This window comes from Periophthalmus magnuspinnatus, chromosome 18 (assembly GCF_009829125.3).
Source record: "Periophthalmus magnuspinnatus isolate fPerMag1 chromosome 18, fPerMag1.2.pri, whole genome shotgun sequence".
NCBI classification, from domain to species: Eukaryota; Metazoa; Chordata; class Actinopteri; order Gobiiformes; family Gobiidae; genus Periophthalmus; species Periophthalmus magnuspinnatus.
Window position 1 is genome coordinate 19,267,412 of NC_047143.1, and position 16,601 is coordinate 19,284,012.

At 38.9% G+C, this 16,601-nt stretch overlaps 1 protein-coding gene across 1 annotated transcript; it reads right to left on the reverse strand.

Moving 5' to 3' along the window:
* Positions 1 to 513: 513 nt before the first annotated feature.
* acox3 (acyl-CoA oxidase 3, pristanoyl) lies at positions 514 to 15,868 on the reverse strand. Its single transcript, XM_033983307.2, has 19 exons — positions 15,791 to 15,868; positions 14,509 to 14,649; positions 14,217 to 14,314; positions 14,013 to 14,148; positions 13,835 to 13,909; positions 13,330 to 13,419; positions 11,569 to 11,712; positions 11,367 to 11,455; positions 10,816 to 10,912; positions 10,520 to 10,702; positions 9,953 to 10,075; positions 9,621 to 9,741; positions 9,364 to 9,486; positions 9,090 to 9,203; positions 8,900 to 9,015; positions 4,598 to 4,772; positions 4,125 to 4,192; positions 3,114 to 3,200; positions 514 to 1,521 (listed from the first exon to the last, which is right to left on the reverse strand). The coding sequence occupies exons 2-19, from the start codon at positions 14,626 to 14,628 to the stop codon at positions 1,402 to 1,404; spliced, it is 2,079 nt and encodes a 692-aa protein (XP_033839198.1). The 5' UTR covers positions 14,629 to 14,649; positions 15,791 to 15,868; the 3' UTR covers positions 514 to 1,401.
* Between the last annotated feature and the right edge of the window lie 733 nt (positions 15,869 to 16,601).

Sequence of the window (16,601 nt, forward strand, 5' to 3'; positions counted from 1 at the left end):
CACACACCATGCCCGTGTATGAATGCCGCAAGTGTGAGTCAGTAATTAATAATGGTTGTAGAAGCCTTCACAGCTTGGCAGCCTCGCTTCTGTCAGTCTGCCCCAGGGTTATTGTGGCTACATAATAAAAATGTATTGCTAAGCATCTTGAAATGTGCTCCATAAATCCAGTGCTTTATTATTTCTAAAGTTCAAGGTCAAACATGTCCCACAGTTAAGGGTCTTGGTTAGCATTAACCAATGCAAAGAATGTGGAGATGTTTAAGTTTGTATATCATTATTTGTGTCCTGTACCCCACTGAGAGGGAAAGTCCCGCTCAGTGCTGTGGTTTTTCATTAGAGACAGTGTGATTACAGACTTACCCACAGTATGTGTCAGACATAGAAGCAGATGTGGTCCTGCTGAGTGGACAGAAATTCTCCATATAACAGGACACTTTAATAGTGTTGTCTATGTGAGCAGAAATATGAATCTCGATACATGTGGAATTATCAGCACACTTACCACACTGTGGAAAATCATACAATCTTTATTGCGCTATATAGTAAAATTAACTTCATGAAGTTTTTGATTATACACAAGAATTATCAGAACATTTTAAAATGATAAATATTCACTGGTGTTATTATAAAGTTGTCAAACGGTGTATGTATCCCAAAATTCATAACATTGTTTTAGATTGATATAAAGTTCACAGTTTAATCAACATTTTGGGTACACAAGTGAATGTACTTTTTCATTTGTGCTGAATCACTCCAACTTCAAACCAAGAGATATGTTTAGCTTTAACTAGGCTCTTACTTTGCAGCCTGAAATACCATAAATCTTCTGCTATATTTCAAAACAATGTTGATTTTTTTTTTCCTCTGGTTACGCCTCTTTAAAGAGAAGGCAAACAAATTCAGTTTTGCATCTTTGTTTCCCAAGTACACAGACAACTCACACTTAATATACTACAAATATAGTGATTTACAACTAAAGCTCAAATTAATCCATTGTTAGCTTAATAGTGGCACAATTGCAATACTGTTTTATCATATTTTTTCTATATTTTTATTATCTATATGTGTTATTAAAGAATGGTCCATGATAAGGCACAATTTTTCCTTTATGTTATACTTAAATTCAGTGTCCTCACCTAATATTGGCAAATTTCTCAAGTAGTTTAGGGTTGTGTTTTCTGTCCCCATGACCTGAAAAATTTTAACTGTTTTTCATTCATGAAGATGATCTCAAAAGTAAAAGTAAAGTAAAAAGTAGTATCATGACTATTAAGACATTTTTTAAAATAAAATCAAGAGAGCCAATATTAGTACACTTAACCCTGATCTTTTGACACTGATGCAGTCTGTGGTTCTCTTGGTGCAGATGTTTGGGTTGTCCGAGTCTGAGTCTGAGTTCTACAGCCTGGCCTGGAGAGAGCCCACTTGAGGCTTGTATGAGCAGAACTCCTTCCACCAAGACGGCCTCTGCAGCACCTTGGGGCCCTGCAGCACCGTGGACCACAGGTTCTTGTACAGCTGGTGATACAAATGATAACACACTTATTACAGTGTTTAGATTTTATTAAAGACTATTGTATCCATAAGAGCACTTTTCCCACAGGGCAAGGCTGGGTGAAGATTTGAGAGTTTAATGTATTATAAAATCAGGAGGCAGAAGTTTAACACATTAAATGTGTATTCATATTTTTGTTTGACTCCTCATTTATTAAAAAAGTTCTATATTACACCAAATTGATTCTTATGAGCTTTTAGTCATGTTATAATGGTGTTGCCTCAAAAACATACCTGGAGTTGTGTTTTGTTTCATTCACATGTTCGAGTAATTATTAGTCTGTCTAGATTGCCAAAGGTCAGAATGCTCTGTTCCACCTTGTGATGTCATGACTAATAGTTTTGAAGTTAACTGCTACATTTTAACTTTGGTTCAGTAGAGATTGTCCATTCCAGGTCTGAAATTAATTATTCTAGTGAAAGTTAAAAACACACTGTAGCACTACATGACATCATAAGGTAGAAAAAAGTGTTTTCCATTTGAGAAAATAACGTGTGTGTTAAACATGTGAATGAAACAAAACAAAAATCCAGGTATGTTTTAGCTTTTTACACCATTTGCAAAGTTGTTGTTTTTTTGTTTGTTTTTTTAATAAAAAGACAATACATTTACTAATACTGATTAACAAACTTAATAGCATTTTATTTAGTTATTAAAATCATAAGCCATTGGTCAAACAAAGCTACTAGTTACTGGTAGTAGAGCTACTAGATACTAGTTTAAGTATCAATTAGTATCTTGGTTTAAAATTTTTGGACAACCATAACTAAACCAGGACTAGAGCAGGACAGCCAAAGAAAAAGTCCAAAATGCCAAAAGGCTCACAGGTTTTTTGTTAATGTAGTTAATGAATGTTGAAAGTGTTAATTTGGTGCTAAATCTGCACAAAAAAGAGAAGGCCAGTCACTCTGAATATTAAAACATTTAAAAAGTCTAAACTGGGCTAAATCATTATTTTAAATCATTTCAAAGCATGTGCTGATTTTCCCTCAAGTAGCGACCCACAGCAGCGTTCAGGTCCTAGATTGAAACTTTTGTTTATCCTAAATCATTCACCAATCCTCAGCTACTGCAATGCAGTCTGAATGGTTGGCAGACAAACCAGTGTGACAAATCTTCATAATCTGTAAATATTTTGTTGTTTGTGTTATTTATAAATGAGATCAGTGTCTGTACCAAGAAATATCAAACCCATAAATTAGTTAGATGAGAGTAGGTTTACACAGACTTGATTCTTTCTTACATCTGTACTGCTCAACAATTGATGAGCTTCGTGACATTAAAAACACAAGTTGTCAGACACCGTCATCACTAGTTGCTGTCAAACAACATGTATTATTTTTCACTTAGACTGCGTGTGTTCCAGGAAAAAGAGATATGGACCTCAGTGTTCTTCCAGTAATTAGATTGAGCCCGACTGAGTCAGATGCTACTTTTCCTCACGGGGCAATCTATCACATGTGTCGTTGGGTGGAGTTGTAGTAGAAGTAGTTGCATGGTTGTAGTAAATTTTCTATTGTGTTTATTCCCTTGCTGGTAAGTAGTATGTCCTCACCTGACCATCTGCGTAACCGATGGGAGAGTTAAGGATCATGTCTGGAGGAGCCAAAACGTCAACCAATGCCACAGAGTCATCTTTGAGCTACAATTAATAAAAAACAGACATGTAGTATTCTGATTTATATAGAATTTTCCAGTCAATAAATAAGGCCAAATGACAAATTGGAGATAAGAGTCAGTTAGATTGCAGTTCTTAGAGGTTGCTTTGCTTGCTTTGGAAGTGGAGAAAATGAAGAATGTTACAATTGAAGGTTGTGGGAACATAACTATTTAGATTGGTATGGCTAACATTAAACATCTGACAAGAAGGAATGAGATGAATTTCTTGTATTTGTATTATTTATAACAAAGTAGTGCCTGAAGGGCAGTGACTTGAATCATTTATTGGATATGTTGGATTTGACTGAAATACATCACCATTTCAAGTGGCTTAGGTCTAAATGTGTTGCGAGTAATGTTATGGTCTTTATGCCTTTTTCCATTGGCAAAGCACTTTGTGACCCAAGTCTGTAAAAAAGTGCTATACAAATAGACTTGACTTATTTACTTACTAATCCTTCTTAACCTGTGCATTAATTTCAACATAATAAAAATGCCATCATAAATGTGATGAAATTACAATATAAAAATTATGAAATCATTCATTATTTTGTTAAGATCTGATATTTTGTGTTAAGTTCAGAGGTGACACCTTTTGGTGTTCTTGTAACTGTTTATGTGTTGTTAATTTAATTGCTCTTGTATGGAATACTTGGGTGCTATGCCAACAACTTAATGTGAAGTTCTATTTGTAAGATACTGGTCAATTTGGAGACTGGCTCTAGTGAGTTGAGACTGACGTTATTTTCCTCTTGTTTTGGCATGGGTTATGGCCGACAGTGGGTTATGGCCGACACTAGTGCTAAACCAGAAGAAATTCAGTGAGCATCCTTAAACCAAAATGCTTATATTGTGTTTATGTCGTTAAAACATGGCTCTTATTCATGCATCTTGACATAGCCTTTACCTGTGTGCAGAGGGATAGAATGGCCTTCTGGACCATCTCTGCTGGTTGTCGCCCGGTGAAGTAACCCCCTACAGAACAATACACGTGCGGTCAGCCTCGCATACAAACTGGACCTGTAGTGCTACATGGTACAGTACTGTCATGTCAGTGTAATGATTATCCGCACTGAACTGTATTGTAGTATAATGTAATACTTGTAATGTGACACCTGACTCAGTAGAGTGAGTAGCCTTAATACTTTACTTCACAGAGCTTCGTATGTAGTTCCTCATTTCCATGACAACACTTGGAGGTCAGACCATTCAAAAAACTATGTGGCCATCTTTCCTTATGCATGGAGTGTGTCACAATGGTAACTGCCCCATGCCCCCAGCAGAATATAAAGGCGACACAACACTATCAAAACTATTAATGTAATATAATTTGAATGTAGTGTTCTGTAATGCAACACAATGTGTGTGTTGAGTCCCAACCCTGGTACAGAGTGCCCATGTGGTTGTGGAGGCTCCACAGTCCATATAGTCCACACAGCTTCTGCAGAACTGGCCTGAGACCAGCCGGAGTATCCTCTGCCCTGGTCAGCTCCTCAAACCTCTCCAGACACGTCAGCTCAATGTAGGCCATGGACAGGGAGCGGCAGTAGTACACCTGATACAAACAAGTGGGATCAGACATTTACAGCAGTTATTGGTGGCAGTTAAATTCACACTCAAAACCTGATTATTAACAGATTTTTGGAGTTATAAAACTATTAAACAGCAAGTCATTTAATTTAATTTTAACAATCTTAAAATCTGATTTTCATGTGCATGTAAACATAGACACTGACAAAGGGATACAAGAAAAGGATAGTAATTCTCTATGGCTTTATTAGGAAATTTTCAAGTTCCCAAGTTTAGCTCCTTTTACCACGGCTTGGGGTTGGCACACAAAGACCCCTTGTGTCTACTTCACTGGATGGCACAACTATTACTTACTTTTGAAATGGAATGGTCTCAATCTTATATGTAATGATGGCCCACTACAGTATCAGTGTGTACAATTATATTGTAAAGAGAAAAAAAAAATCAGATAACTAAATAATTAGATCAGATTTTTGGTGTGATTTTACATCCACAAGAGAAATCTGATAATCAAAAATGCCTGGTGATAATCAATTAATAGATTTAGTTAGTCAATTCAGTTAATCAATTCTAGAGTAATTCAAGTTGTTCAAGGGGGAGAAGTTGGTGGTGGACACTGGAAGTAAGGGATGCCGTCAGGCTAAAGAAGGAGTCCTATCAAGCTCTGTTGGGATTCCTGAGGAAGCTGACAGGTAACAATGAGCCAAGCGTGCCACAGCTCGTGCAGTCACAGAAGCAAAACCTCGGGGTTGGGAGGAGTTCGGGGAGGCCATGGAGGAGGACTTTTGGTCGGTCTTAAAGAAATTATGGCAAACCGTCCGACACATCAGGAAGGGGAAGAAGTGCTTCACTAACACTGTTTACAGTGCAGGTGGAAAGCTGCTGACCTCAACTGGGGATGTTTTTGGACGGTGGAAGGAATACTTTGTGGATCTCCTCAATCCTACCGTCACGTCTTCCAGGGAGGAAGCAGAGACTGAGCACTTGGAGGCGGACTCCTCCATCACCGTGGATGAAGTCATTGAGGTGGCTGGCAAGCTACTTGGTGGCAAGGCTCCAGGGGTGGATGAGATCGGCCCTGTGTATCTTAAATTTCTGGATGTTGAGGGGCTGTCTTGGTTGGCATGTCTCTGCAACATCTCTTGGTGATCGGGGACAATACCTTGGACAGTACATTGGCAAACCAGGGTGGTGGTCCCTTTGTTTAAGACGGGGAACCGGGGTGTGTGTTCCAACTACAGGGGAGTCACATTCCTCAGCCTTCCCGGTAAGGGCTATTTTAGGGTACTGGAGAGGAGAGTCCACATGTGCTTTGTGGAGCTTGAGAACACATTCGACCATGTCCCTCCTGTGGGGGATGCTCTAGGACAGTGGTTCTTAACCTGGGTTCGATCGAACCCTAGGGGTTCGGTGAGTCAGTCCCAGGGGTTCGGCGGAGGTCAAGACACGCACCAGACTCATATGATTCGTGGACTGCGAGCGTCTCCAGACGCTGGCCGTGTCCTAATTCGATAAATGCACCCTTTGCTGTGCCTATCGAACACTGCTCACTCCAAGCTGAGCGCGTGCGCAATTGCGCACTGCTGACACGGTCTCCACGCACAGAAAATCTGTGCTGCGCACAAAAAAATCGGAGAAATAAATAAAATAAAATAAGCACACAACAATTCATTCTGCGCTATTTTTCAATGTGAGTCAGTGAGTGTGACCGGGGACGAGCTGCTCCAGCCAATTATGTGATTCACATACGTATTGTGCAGCTTATCAGCGTCATTGACAGACGTCCTCATGTCCCGCTCCCAGAGTTTTAGCCGATGTGGAGATTCGCTGATGATTCTAAGTGTTTAACCCCTTAACGTTCCGACGGCCCGCCCTCAGGCAAAGATCCGCGCGTAAAATTACGCGCGCGTAATTGCGTAACTTTACGCACTGTTTTGCAGCAGTTTTGCGTTTTAAACATGACGAAACGGACAAAACAAAGGAAGTACGCGACCGAGGACACTCTGGATGTTTGTACAAGTTAAACTAGAGACATCTCGAACCCGGAGCGGTTCGTGGAACCGAGTGAAGATCTCATGGTGGACTGAGGAGTAGAGGACCTGATGTGCTGATGGACTGGATGCTGTTCCTGATCGGTAAGCGTGGTTTATTCTGCTATTGACTTAATTGTGGGTCAAATGTGTATTATGTGTAATCATTAGCATTAGCTAATGCCAATCTGCGCCCCCGACCACCACCAATCATCACACACACACTAAAGTGTGCGTGAATGATTGGTGAAGTGTCTTGCCTAAGGACACAATGACAGAAGTTGGTCCGAGCGGGACTCGATCCTCCAACCTCTGTCACAGAATGACTGTCACACTGTCACATGTAAAGTGTATTATTAGTTTCTAGTGTGTGTTTGTTCACTGTTTCCAGTGTGTGGTTTGTAAATATATATTTATTTTGACCTATACCAGTTGTTTTGAATATATTTTATTTACAAATACACATTATATATTGTGTTTTGATATGATATGTAAATTTACAGTAATAGAGCAGCTGGGTGTGCAGATACAGATTCCTCTCTGTGTAATGGTCATTGAATACTGTCACTTTGAACGGCATAAAAACATAAAACGACATAAAAACGAAGAAAAGGAACAGACTTTGCTGTAAAAATGACATGAGAGTGGCCAAGGGGAAGCCCTGCATTTCTGAACTGGTCTCTCAAAGGCAACAGCAGAAGTCACACTGATTTGCAGTAAATATTCATTATTATTCTAGCCTGATGGAAATTAAGTGATGGGTGTGTATTAAAATGTAAAAAATAATAAATAGCATAAATACAATAAGTTTATTATTGGAATACATAATACAATACAAAATTTAAATAATTTCAGTGTGGTAGTATTAAAAAAGGTCATGTCTTTATGAAAAGGTATGTATGTAATTTGTTGTGAGTTTATACATTGTATTGGTTTTATTCTTTGAACACAGTGATGTTAATGCACGGTTTATTTTGTGCACCAGTAAAACACACATATGTCTTGAATTTGAAAAAAATTATATTTTATTTTTCAATAAAGAAGGGTTCGGTGAATGTGCATATGGAACCGGTGGGGTTCAGTACCTCCAACAAGGTTAAGAACCACTGCTCTAGGAGTATGGGATTCGGGGGCCTTTGCTAAGAGCTATTCTGTCCCTGTATGACCAGAGCAGGAACTGTGTTTGCATTACCGGCAGTAAGTCAGACCTGTTCCAAGAGTGTGAGATTGACAGGCGGATCGGTGCAGCATCTGCAATGATGCGGCCGCTGTATTGGATTGAGCTTCCTCCGCAGGGTTGCTGGGCACTCCCTTAGAGATAAGGTGAGGAGCTCAGTCATACGGGAGGAGCTCGGCGTAGAGCTGCTGCTCCTCCATGTCAAGAAGAGCCAGATGAGGTGGCTTCGACATTTGTTCCAGATGTCTCCTGAACGCCTCCCTAGTGAGATGTTCCAGGCACGTCTCACTAAAAAGGAGGCCCCGGGAAGACCCAGGATACGCTGGAGGGAGTCTCTCGGCTGACCTGGGAAGACGTCGGGATTCCCCCGGAAGAGCTAGAGGAGGTGTGTATGGAAAGGGAAGTTTGGGCCGCCACTGCTGCCTTGGTTACCCAGCCCCAGATAAAGCGGAAGAAAATGGTATGAAATGTAAAGTTGTATTAGGTATTATAAGATAAAGTACAATGAATTTTAGAATAACTCTTTAGAGGTGAGAACAGGGAAAAAGATATCAGATTACTCACGCGGAATGTAACTGTTTATATGATATTTCAAGCTGATAATTCCAGAAAATCTGATAATGATCACATTTTAGGTGTACATGTAAACATAGCCAGTGTCATACCACCATAATCTGCATGCAAGAAGACCACTGACCATGAGAATATGGGTTAGAATGCTGTACTATGCCAGTTATATTATCTTAACCATTCTCAAAACTGTTATGAAATATGACTGCCTTGTCTATGGTCAAAAAAAGGTTATTGAAACTAATTGAATTCAGTTTGACACTATTCCCGCAAACACCACAGGCTTCAACGGTGACTCATTAATCCCAAACAGATGTGGACATTAAACTAAGCTAACAGTTCTACTTCCAGATCCAAAATCATTCAATGTCTTACTTGACAGTTGTTACGAGATTCAAACTCGTCCTTTCCCATACTCCTTTGCTGCTGTAGTCTCTTGAAGCTCTCATCCAACAGAAAACACACCAACCATTTGTAGGCTGCCACAGATACTGAACAGGCAAGTTAAACACATTTAACTTATGAATTTCAATACATTTGCATAATGTGACAGAAGGCATCCTACCCACAGAATCCATACATTCTTCTTCTGTTGAGGCAGTGAACCTGGTTTCCAAGATTTGATGGAAATCATTGAGGAAGTCTACAGTGTGAAGAGGAGACTCAATACGACCACTTTCTGTAACATTAAACAAAATGACTAGGGTTGTAAAGGTCTATAATATTTCATTATCATCCAATTCTAGAATCTGAAAACCACCAAGTGTATATAGTTGGTATATTTTAAGTCAATTATTCATCATTATCATCATTCCCACTATAGTAAAGTATGGGCTCACTGTGCTGTTTGTGGTGGAACCAGTTGAGCAGGTAACTGCTGGTCTGCTGCAGTAGGACGTTGTTGTCTCCCTCATAAGTGCAATTTGGGTCATTGTCATTCCTCAGTTCTCCCAGACGGTTGACTGTGGAGCACATGTTCAGGTGATCATCTAAAATCTCTCATGAGCAAGTAATAATACAGTCAGTCACATGTATACTGCAGGACAATTCTGGGTTTATTCTAACTTGGTTCAGTTTGAGTGTGTGTGTTACTGACTGGCAAGGTAGCCGTGCCCTCCGCAGGCCTCTCGACACTCCTGGATGCCCGTTTGAGCGGTCCAAGAGCCCAGTGGTTTACTGGCACAGGACAAAGCATGGATCTCCCTGCCCAGCTCTGACTGCAACACATAACAAAATCCCAAATGGCCACTTACACACTCTTCATAGAAGAGTGGAGAGTGGAATAATTTCCGTTCTGGATAAATCAAGTTTTTCCAAGTCTGTCTGCGTTTGAATAAATAAAACATGTGAACATTTATTTATTGTGATTTCAATGCATGAATGATAAAGTTGCAAACAATGTTAACCAAGCTATGAAGAAGCTCTGACCTGTCTGTCGCTCTTGTCCCTTTGCAGCAGTCCCATCTGGAACTCCACAAAGTTCATGTAGAAGCTTTTGCTAAAGTGCTCCAGAGCATATGCTGCTGCCAGGTATGGGATCAGTCTCCATTGCTTTGGAAAGCAACCACATTATTAGCATAGAACAGTGCTTCTCAGTTATTTTCTATCATGCCCCTCTATGAAGAAGAACACGTTTCGCGCCCTTCATCAAACGTCCTCGTCTTACTTTTCGGGTGACTTCCGTACGTCTCATTACCTCCGTCTACCTCCGCCTTTCTTTTCATCCCTGTTAAAATGTTTTCCATAGTGTCTCTTGTTCACTGCCCTGTGTCACGATCTGTTCGCTCTCTCCTGTTCTTTGCTGTGTGCGCGCTGTATACGCTCTATCTACAGTGTCATACGCGGAGTCATACGCACCCTCCCCGACATCTCACCCCCCCAGGGGGAGGGGCCCCCACTATTTGAGAAGCACTAGCATAGATGATGGTTAATTTATCTTTTTATCTCACCTTAACTCAACATTAATAAGAATAGAAACTGAGAGAATATCAAAACCTGTAGTTGATACTCCAGAACGGGGATCTCCTCTGTGTCTTTTGGTCCAAACTGCCTCCTTGTGGCGGAAAAGCGAATAGCAATGGTCAGGGCCAGCTTCAGGTTTACAAGAGCCATTCTGGTGATGGACACTCGGCCCCCTGAGAGAGCACCTAGAGAGGCTCCAAAACGCTTGTTAGGGTTCTAAGGGAATTAATACAATATGATAGGATTAGTCAATAGGATAATACGCTAAAGATAAGTTGTTTTTTAACTTTCAAAAATAATCATGTGGCCAAAATGACAAGCATTTAAACCTTAAATGGTGTCACATAATGGCCTTCAGGGGTCACATCTCCTGTTGAGTTCAGCAGGTTCTCCCGGGGGATCCTCACGTTATGGAACAGAGCAAATCTGTAAAAGACAGATGACAACCCAAAGTCAATAAGGTTGTTGTTTACATATATACATTACATATGCCAATACATTAATGATGATATAACTTGCTTTTTTACAACTGGACAAGAACCTCTTTGCATAGATGCTGGTTGCATGGATCTATTACATCTAGAGTTGGGAAATTAAATGCATGAAATTTGAAAAATAAAAATGGGTATTAAATTTAAAAGGCACTAATTTAATCTTTTTTACAGTAGTAAAATAGATTCTGGTCAAATCTAAATTAACCCACACTGGTTTGTGTTCTGCTCCTAAATTGCCTCACTTATTAAAGATTGAGGGTGAACTAAGTACTCCAATGGGCACTTAAAGTTGTCTGCATGGCTGGTCTTTGATTATTATTTTTTATCTTTTATAAGAAATGCACTGCAAAGTGATACATTTTGTTCTTCACAGGGCTGCTACATACCCATTATCTAACCCATTCTGGCCCAGCTTTTTGCCCATGTCTCCCACCATCACACCAGGCAGGGCCAGCAGTGTCTTGGGATCCCTCACCTACAAGAACACAATACAGGAGACAGATTTTCTTTACATGTAATATACTAAGGAATACATATCTCAAGGTCACAGCATCCTAACATAATCCTTGAAATTGTTTAATGACATACCGGGACGACAAAGGAATGCAGCCCATGGCACACCTGATCAGGTGTGTATAGCTGAGCGTAGACCACGGCATGGGTGGCTGTCTTCCCAAGATTCCCCACCCAGAACTTAGCTGCCTCAAAGTCCGGAGAGTTGATCACAAACTCCTACAAACACAAATTAGAATTAAGGATTAATAAATATTTTTTTGAATTATTTATATAATTATACTTTGGGGGTCCTATCATGTGAAGATGTCTCTGAAGATGTGAGACAGGTCTCTACTTCTGTTTAGCTGTGCATACAGCGGCTTGGAAAATTAAAGACATTTTCTTAACATTTTATGTGAATGAGCAACACAAATTGGCAGACAAGTGTCAAGTGGAAGGAAATATTTTACAAGATTTCCATTTTTTAAAAATAAAAAACTCAAATGCAGCATGCAAAAGTATTCAGCCCCCTCTTTCTTGAATGCAACCAATTGCTTTTAGAAGTTGCCTGATGATTTTGGAAAGATTGAATGTTGACCTAATGATTAAAAAGAATCCACCTGTGTGTAATCTTGTCTCAGTATAAATGCAGCTGTGCTGTGAAGGCCACAAAATTAAGTCAAAGGAGCACACCAAACAGGTCAGAGAAAAAGTTGTGAAGTTTAAAGCAGGGCTTGGATCTAAAAAGATTTCCCAAGTGTTGAACATCTCAAGGAGCATTGTTCAATCCATCATCTGGAAATGGAAAGAGTATGGCACAACTGCAAACCTACCCAGACATGGTCATCCACCTAAACTGTCTTGTTTACAGTTCATCAGAAGTCATTTGGAGGACACGGCAAACATGTGGCAGAAGGTGTTCTGGTCTGATAAGACCAAAATCTAACTTTTTGGCCTAAAAGCAAAATGCTACGTGTGGAGGAAAACTAACAGTGCACATCACTCTGAACACACCTTCCCCACAGTCAAACACGGTGGTGGTAACATCATGCTGTGGGGGTGCCTTTCTTTAGCTGGGACAGGGAAGCTAGTCAGAGTTGATGGGAAGATGGATGGAGCTAAATGCAGGGCAATCTTGGAAGAAAACCTGTTGGAGTCTTGAGACTGGGGCGGAGCTTCACCCAGCAGGACAATGATCCTAAACATAAAGCCAAAGTGACAATGCAATGATTTAAAGCAAAACATATTCATGTGTTAGAATGGCCCAGTCCAAGTCTGGCCCTAAATCCAATTGAGAATCTGTGGCAAGATCTGAAAACTGCAGTTCACAAACCGTCTCCATCAAATCTGGCAGAGCTTGAAATATTCTGCCAGGAAGGATGGGTATAAATTCAGTCTATAGGTGTGCAAAGCTGGTGGAGACATAGCCCAAAAGACTTGCAGCTGTAATTGCAGCAAAAGGCAGTTCCACAAAGTATTGACTTAGGGGGGCTGAATGCTTTTGCATGGTGCACTTTTCTTTCTACTTCACACTTATGTACCATTTTGTGTTACTTATTCACATAAAATGCTAATTAAAAAATATTTAAATTTGTGGTTGTGACTTGACAAAATCTGAAAAAGTTCCAGGGGGATGAATACTTTTGCAAGCCACTATACGACTGAAAGGTTTTCATTCTGCACTCTTCTTTTTTAATGTTAATTTTATAATGATTAATTATGTTTTGACTTTGTATTGTGATTTTAATGTCTTTGTAATTCTGTAAAGCACTTTGAATTACTTTGTGTACGAATTGTGATACATAAATAACTTGCCTTGCTATAACATGACTCATGGCTGATCCTTGTACTTACCTGAGTCTTGGGGTCATATGTGGCTGTGGTCCTCATGGCCCTAGTGTTACTGCCATGGCTCAGTTCAGTCAAAGCAAAGCACCCAAAGAACTATAAAATAGGAAGTAGGGCTGTGCAATTAGTAATCATTGAGATTTAGTCATTTTCCATAGTCACTGCTCAGTAAAAGAATGTGGTTTGAAAGAACACATAGAGGATGTTCTGGGACATTTATTCATCTGCTTGTTTTCTAATGAATGTTGGTTAATCTGTCTGTCGGTTATTGACCAATGACCTTGATAAGTCCTAAGATACAACTGCTGTGGTGAATTTGGGCTTTACAAAATAAATTGAATTGAACTAGTATATAAGAGTCTAGAGTATAAATACAGTACACTTATCTGTTCATCATTCAATCAATTAATCACATTAGCTAAAAATACTTCAATCAATTCATGTTTTTTTTGCAGGAAAGCACTAAAATCAATCAATGAAAATGTTTGAATGTCATAGTGTCCACACTTACCTCCATGTTGTCAATAGGCTCTAAATATTTTGTGTGTCTGTTAGATCCGGTTCTCTCTACAGTGTTACGAAACATCTGTAATGACACATATTAAGTCACCTCAACAACTTAATATTATTAAGACTTAATTTTCTTGATGTGGTTTGCCATTCAGTTCATTTTAAAATAGGAATCTTACCCCTTTATTGAGAAAGAACTTGGCGGACAAAGCCCAGTCATACATGCCAAGGCAATCATTCAGGATAATGTATTTCCAAGGGTTGGAATAAAACTCATCATCAGGCAATAGGTCATAGCAGAAAAGCTGCTTCACCCTGTAAATGTGTATCTATGTTGAAATGTCCTTTTATAATCTGTTACAAGTAGTTATACCAGTTTATACCTGAGAAATGTAAGCTCTCTCATCTTCTCCAGAGGCACATCTTCTCCAGGAAGACGAGCAAAAACGGGGTCATTTTCAAGAGTTTGAAATACCTTTTGCTGCAAAACAAAAACAACAAAATTTAAAAAAACTGCAATGTAATTTCCATCCTTTCAATATTTTGAATATGATATTGAATATATAATTCAATTATCATGCCATATCATTATGATCATTATCATAAAAAATGTATCTGCTTCATTTAACTACAGTGGTCTAGAAAGGTATTTAAAAATAAAATATATAGACTTACCTTAAAAATCACAATGTCATCTCCATCTATAAAGCGCAGCATGTCCCTCCAGTTGAATGAGGCTTTGCTCCTGTAGATGTCCAGCGGTCCACTGGGGAGATCTGACACTGAAGCACTCATCTTGGAAGAGGTTACAAGGGACTAAAACAAATAACAATATTAAACAAGGTACAAGGGACTAAAACAAACAACAATATTAAACAGAGAGCCTGAATACATTACATCAATTTAATACATATATCACAAGTTGAACTGCTTCACTGGCCTATTGTGGATTTTATTATTTCTAATCTGAATTTAAACAAAAGTAATACACATTACTGTTGCTTAAACTCAGATTAGATGTTGAGGGAAAGTTCAAAAATGAACTAAAGGTTATATTTCACAGTTAGGGAACATTCTGTGAAGGTTTCCTGAAGGCTACAGCTTAAGGTGGGTGTAGGTGAACATTCTGAGTAACAAAAACAAACTATTAGTAGCTGCAAAGGAAAAGCACACACAGCCATAAAAGTTTAAATACAAGTTTATTTTATTATAATATATCAAGTTATGATAATTAATAAATATCAATATTCAACAGCTTTTACTCACTCAATAATGACACTATCCAGCTACTACAACCTTAATTTTTACCATCTGAAGCTTTATTACCTCTGCTATGATGAAATATGGTGAATTATGAATGCATATTTTCAATAGCTTTTACATTATTTGATTACATTATTTGTATAGTTTTAAAGCGTAACCTTCCTAGGACGTTTTGGGGAACCAAAATTTGTTAGCTGGGATACAATCCAGACAACTAGAAGTTAAAGGTAAAGTGTCGTTCTAGCACAAGGTTCACTTCAGTACATCTGACTGACATTGAACTTTAGATACAACAGGCAAAATGTGGCAACAGAGAAAGGACCCAGTTAAACAATGTATCATTTTTGAACATCTTATTCATTTCTAATTTAATTTTTTTAGGCTACTTATAGACTTTAAATGGCGGTGTTAACTTGGAACAAAGTTCAGTTCAGTTGTGTCAACAGTTCACGTGTGAATCTGAACGCAGGTTTTATCGTCATCAGAAATAATACAGTAGGCTATAGCAACTCTCAAAAAACATTGCATATTTTTGACGTAGCAGTTGGGTTAACTCTTTTCATAAGCCTAAACTAGCTTCCAAACCTTTAGTTAGTCAGTTTTATTAAAAAACATATTATATTATATAATATTTTTTATATTTTCATTTTCAAAGCGTTGATTTGTGAACGTGTGCATATGCTCGCGTCCTTACCTTTGAGCCGCCGCTTGTATTTTTACCTTTGGCACAAATGTGATGGGACCATAGGCGGTTCTTCTTCTAATGAACTCCGGCCGGCAGGTTGTACGCAAAAGAGCGTAATACTGCCCTCCATCGTTGGGCACATAGTTTCACATGTAGAAAAAATAATAATAATAAAAAATAAAAAATAAAAAATAAAATAAATAAATAAATAAATAATACTATTGGAGGGGAAAAAAATACAGCGTGACCATCAGGTTGAGCAATGACTGAAACTCACTGACTGAAACTTTTACTGACACGCGACCAATAACAACCTGTTCCTTTCATTTACTTTTAACCAGTCCGTGTCTTTAGTTCTGTTTACTTTTGTTGTGGAAATTATATCTTGATAAATAATAATCCATTTGCAAAGCCTGGTGAGTTATGAAATACGAAAAGGTATATTCTGTGTTACAACATATAGGACAGGGCCTAGGCTTGCTCTGGCCACAGACCGGCAGCCTTCCGCGTCCCAAGCCTGTCTCTCCTCGGTCTCGCTCCCGGAGCAGCTGAGCTCTGAATATTTATACCTGAATTACAAAGCGATATACATATCAAAGCAAAGTGACTTGTTTCACAGCCCTGAGTTGATCAACTTTTTTGTGACACAAATATAACTACTGTTTTGTATTAATTTCCATCATTTTGTGGACTGCATCCAGGGGCGTGCACAACAAGCAAACTCTTGGTTCTACAAGGGGACTGTTAAACTTATTTATTTTATAGAGGCTAGTAAGTTATTCAATTTCTACCAGTCATCATAATTAAACAGAACATAACA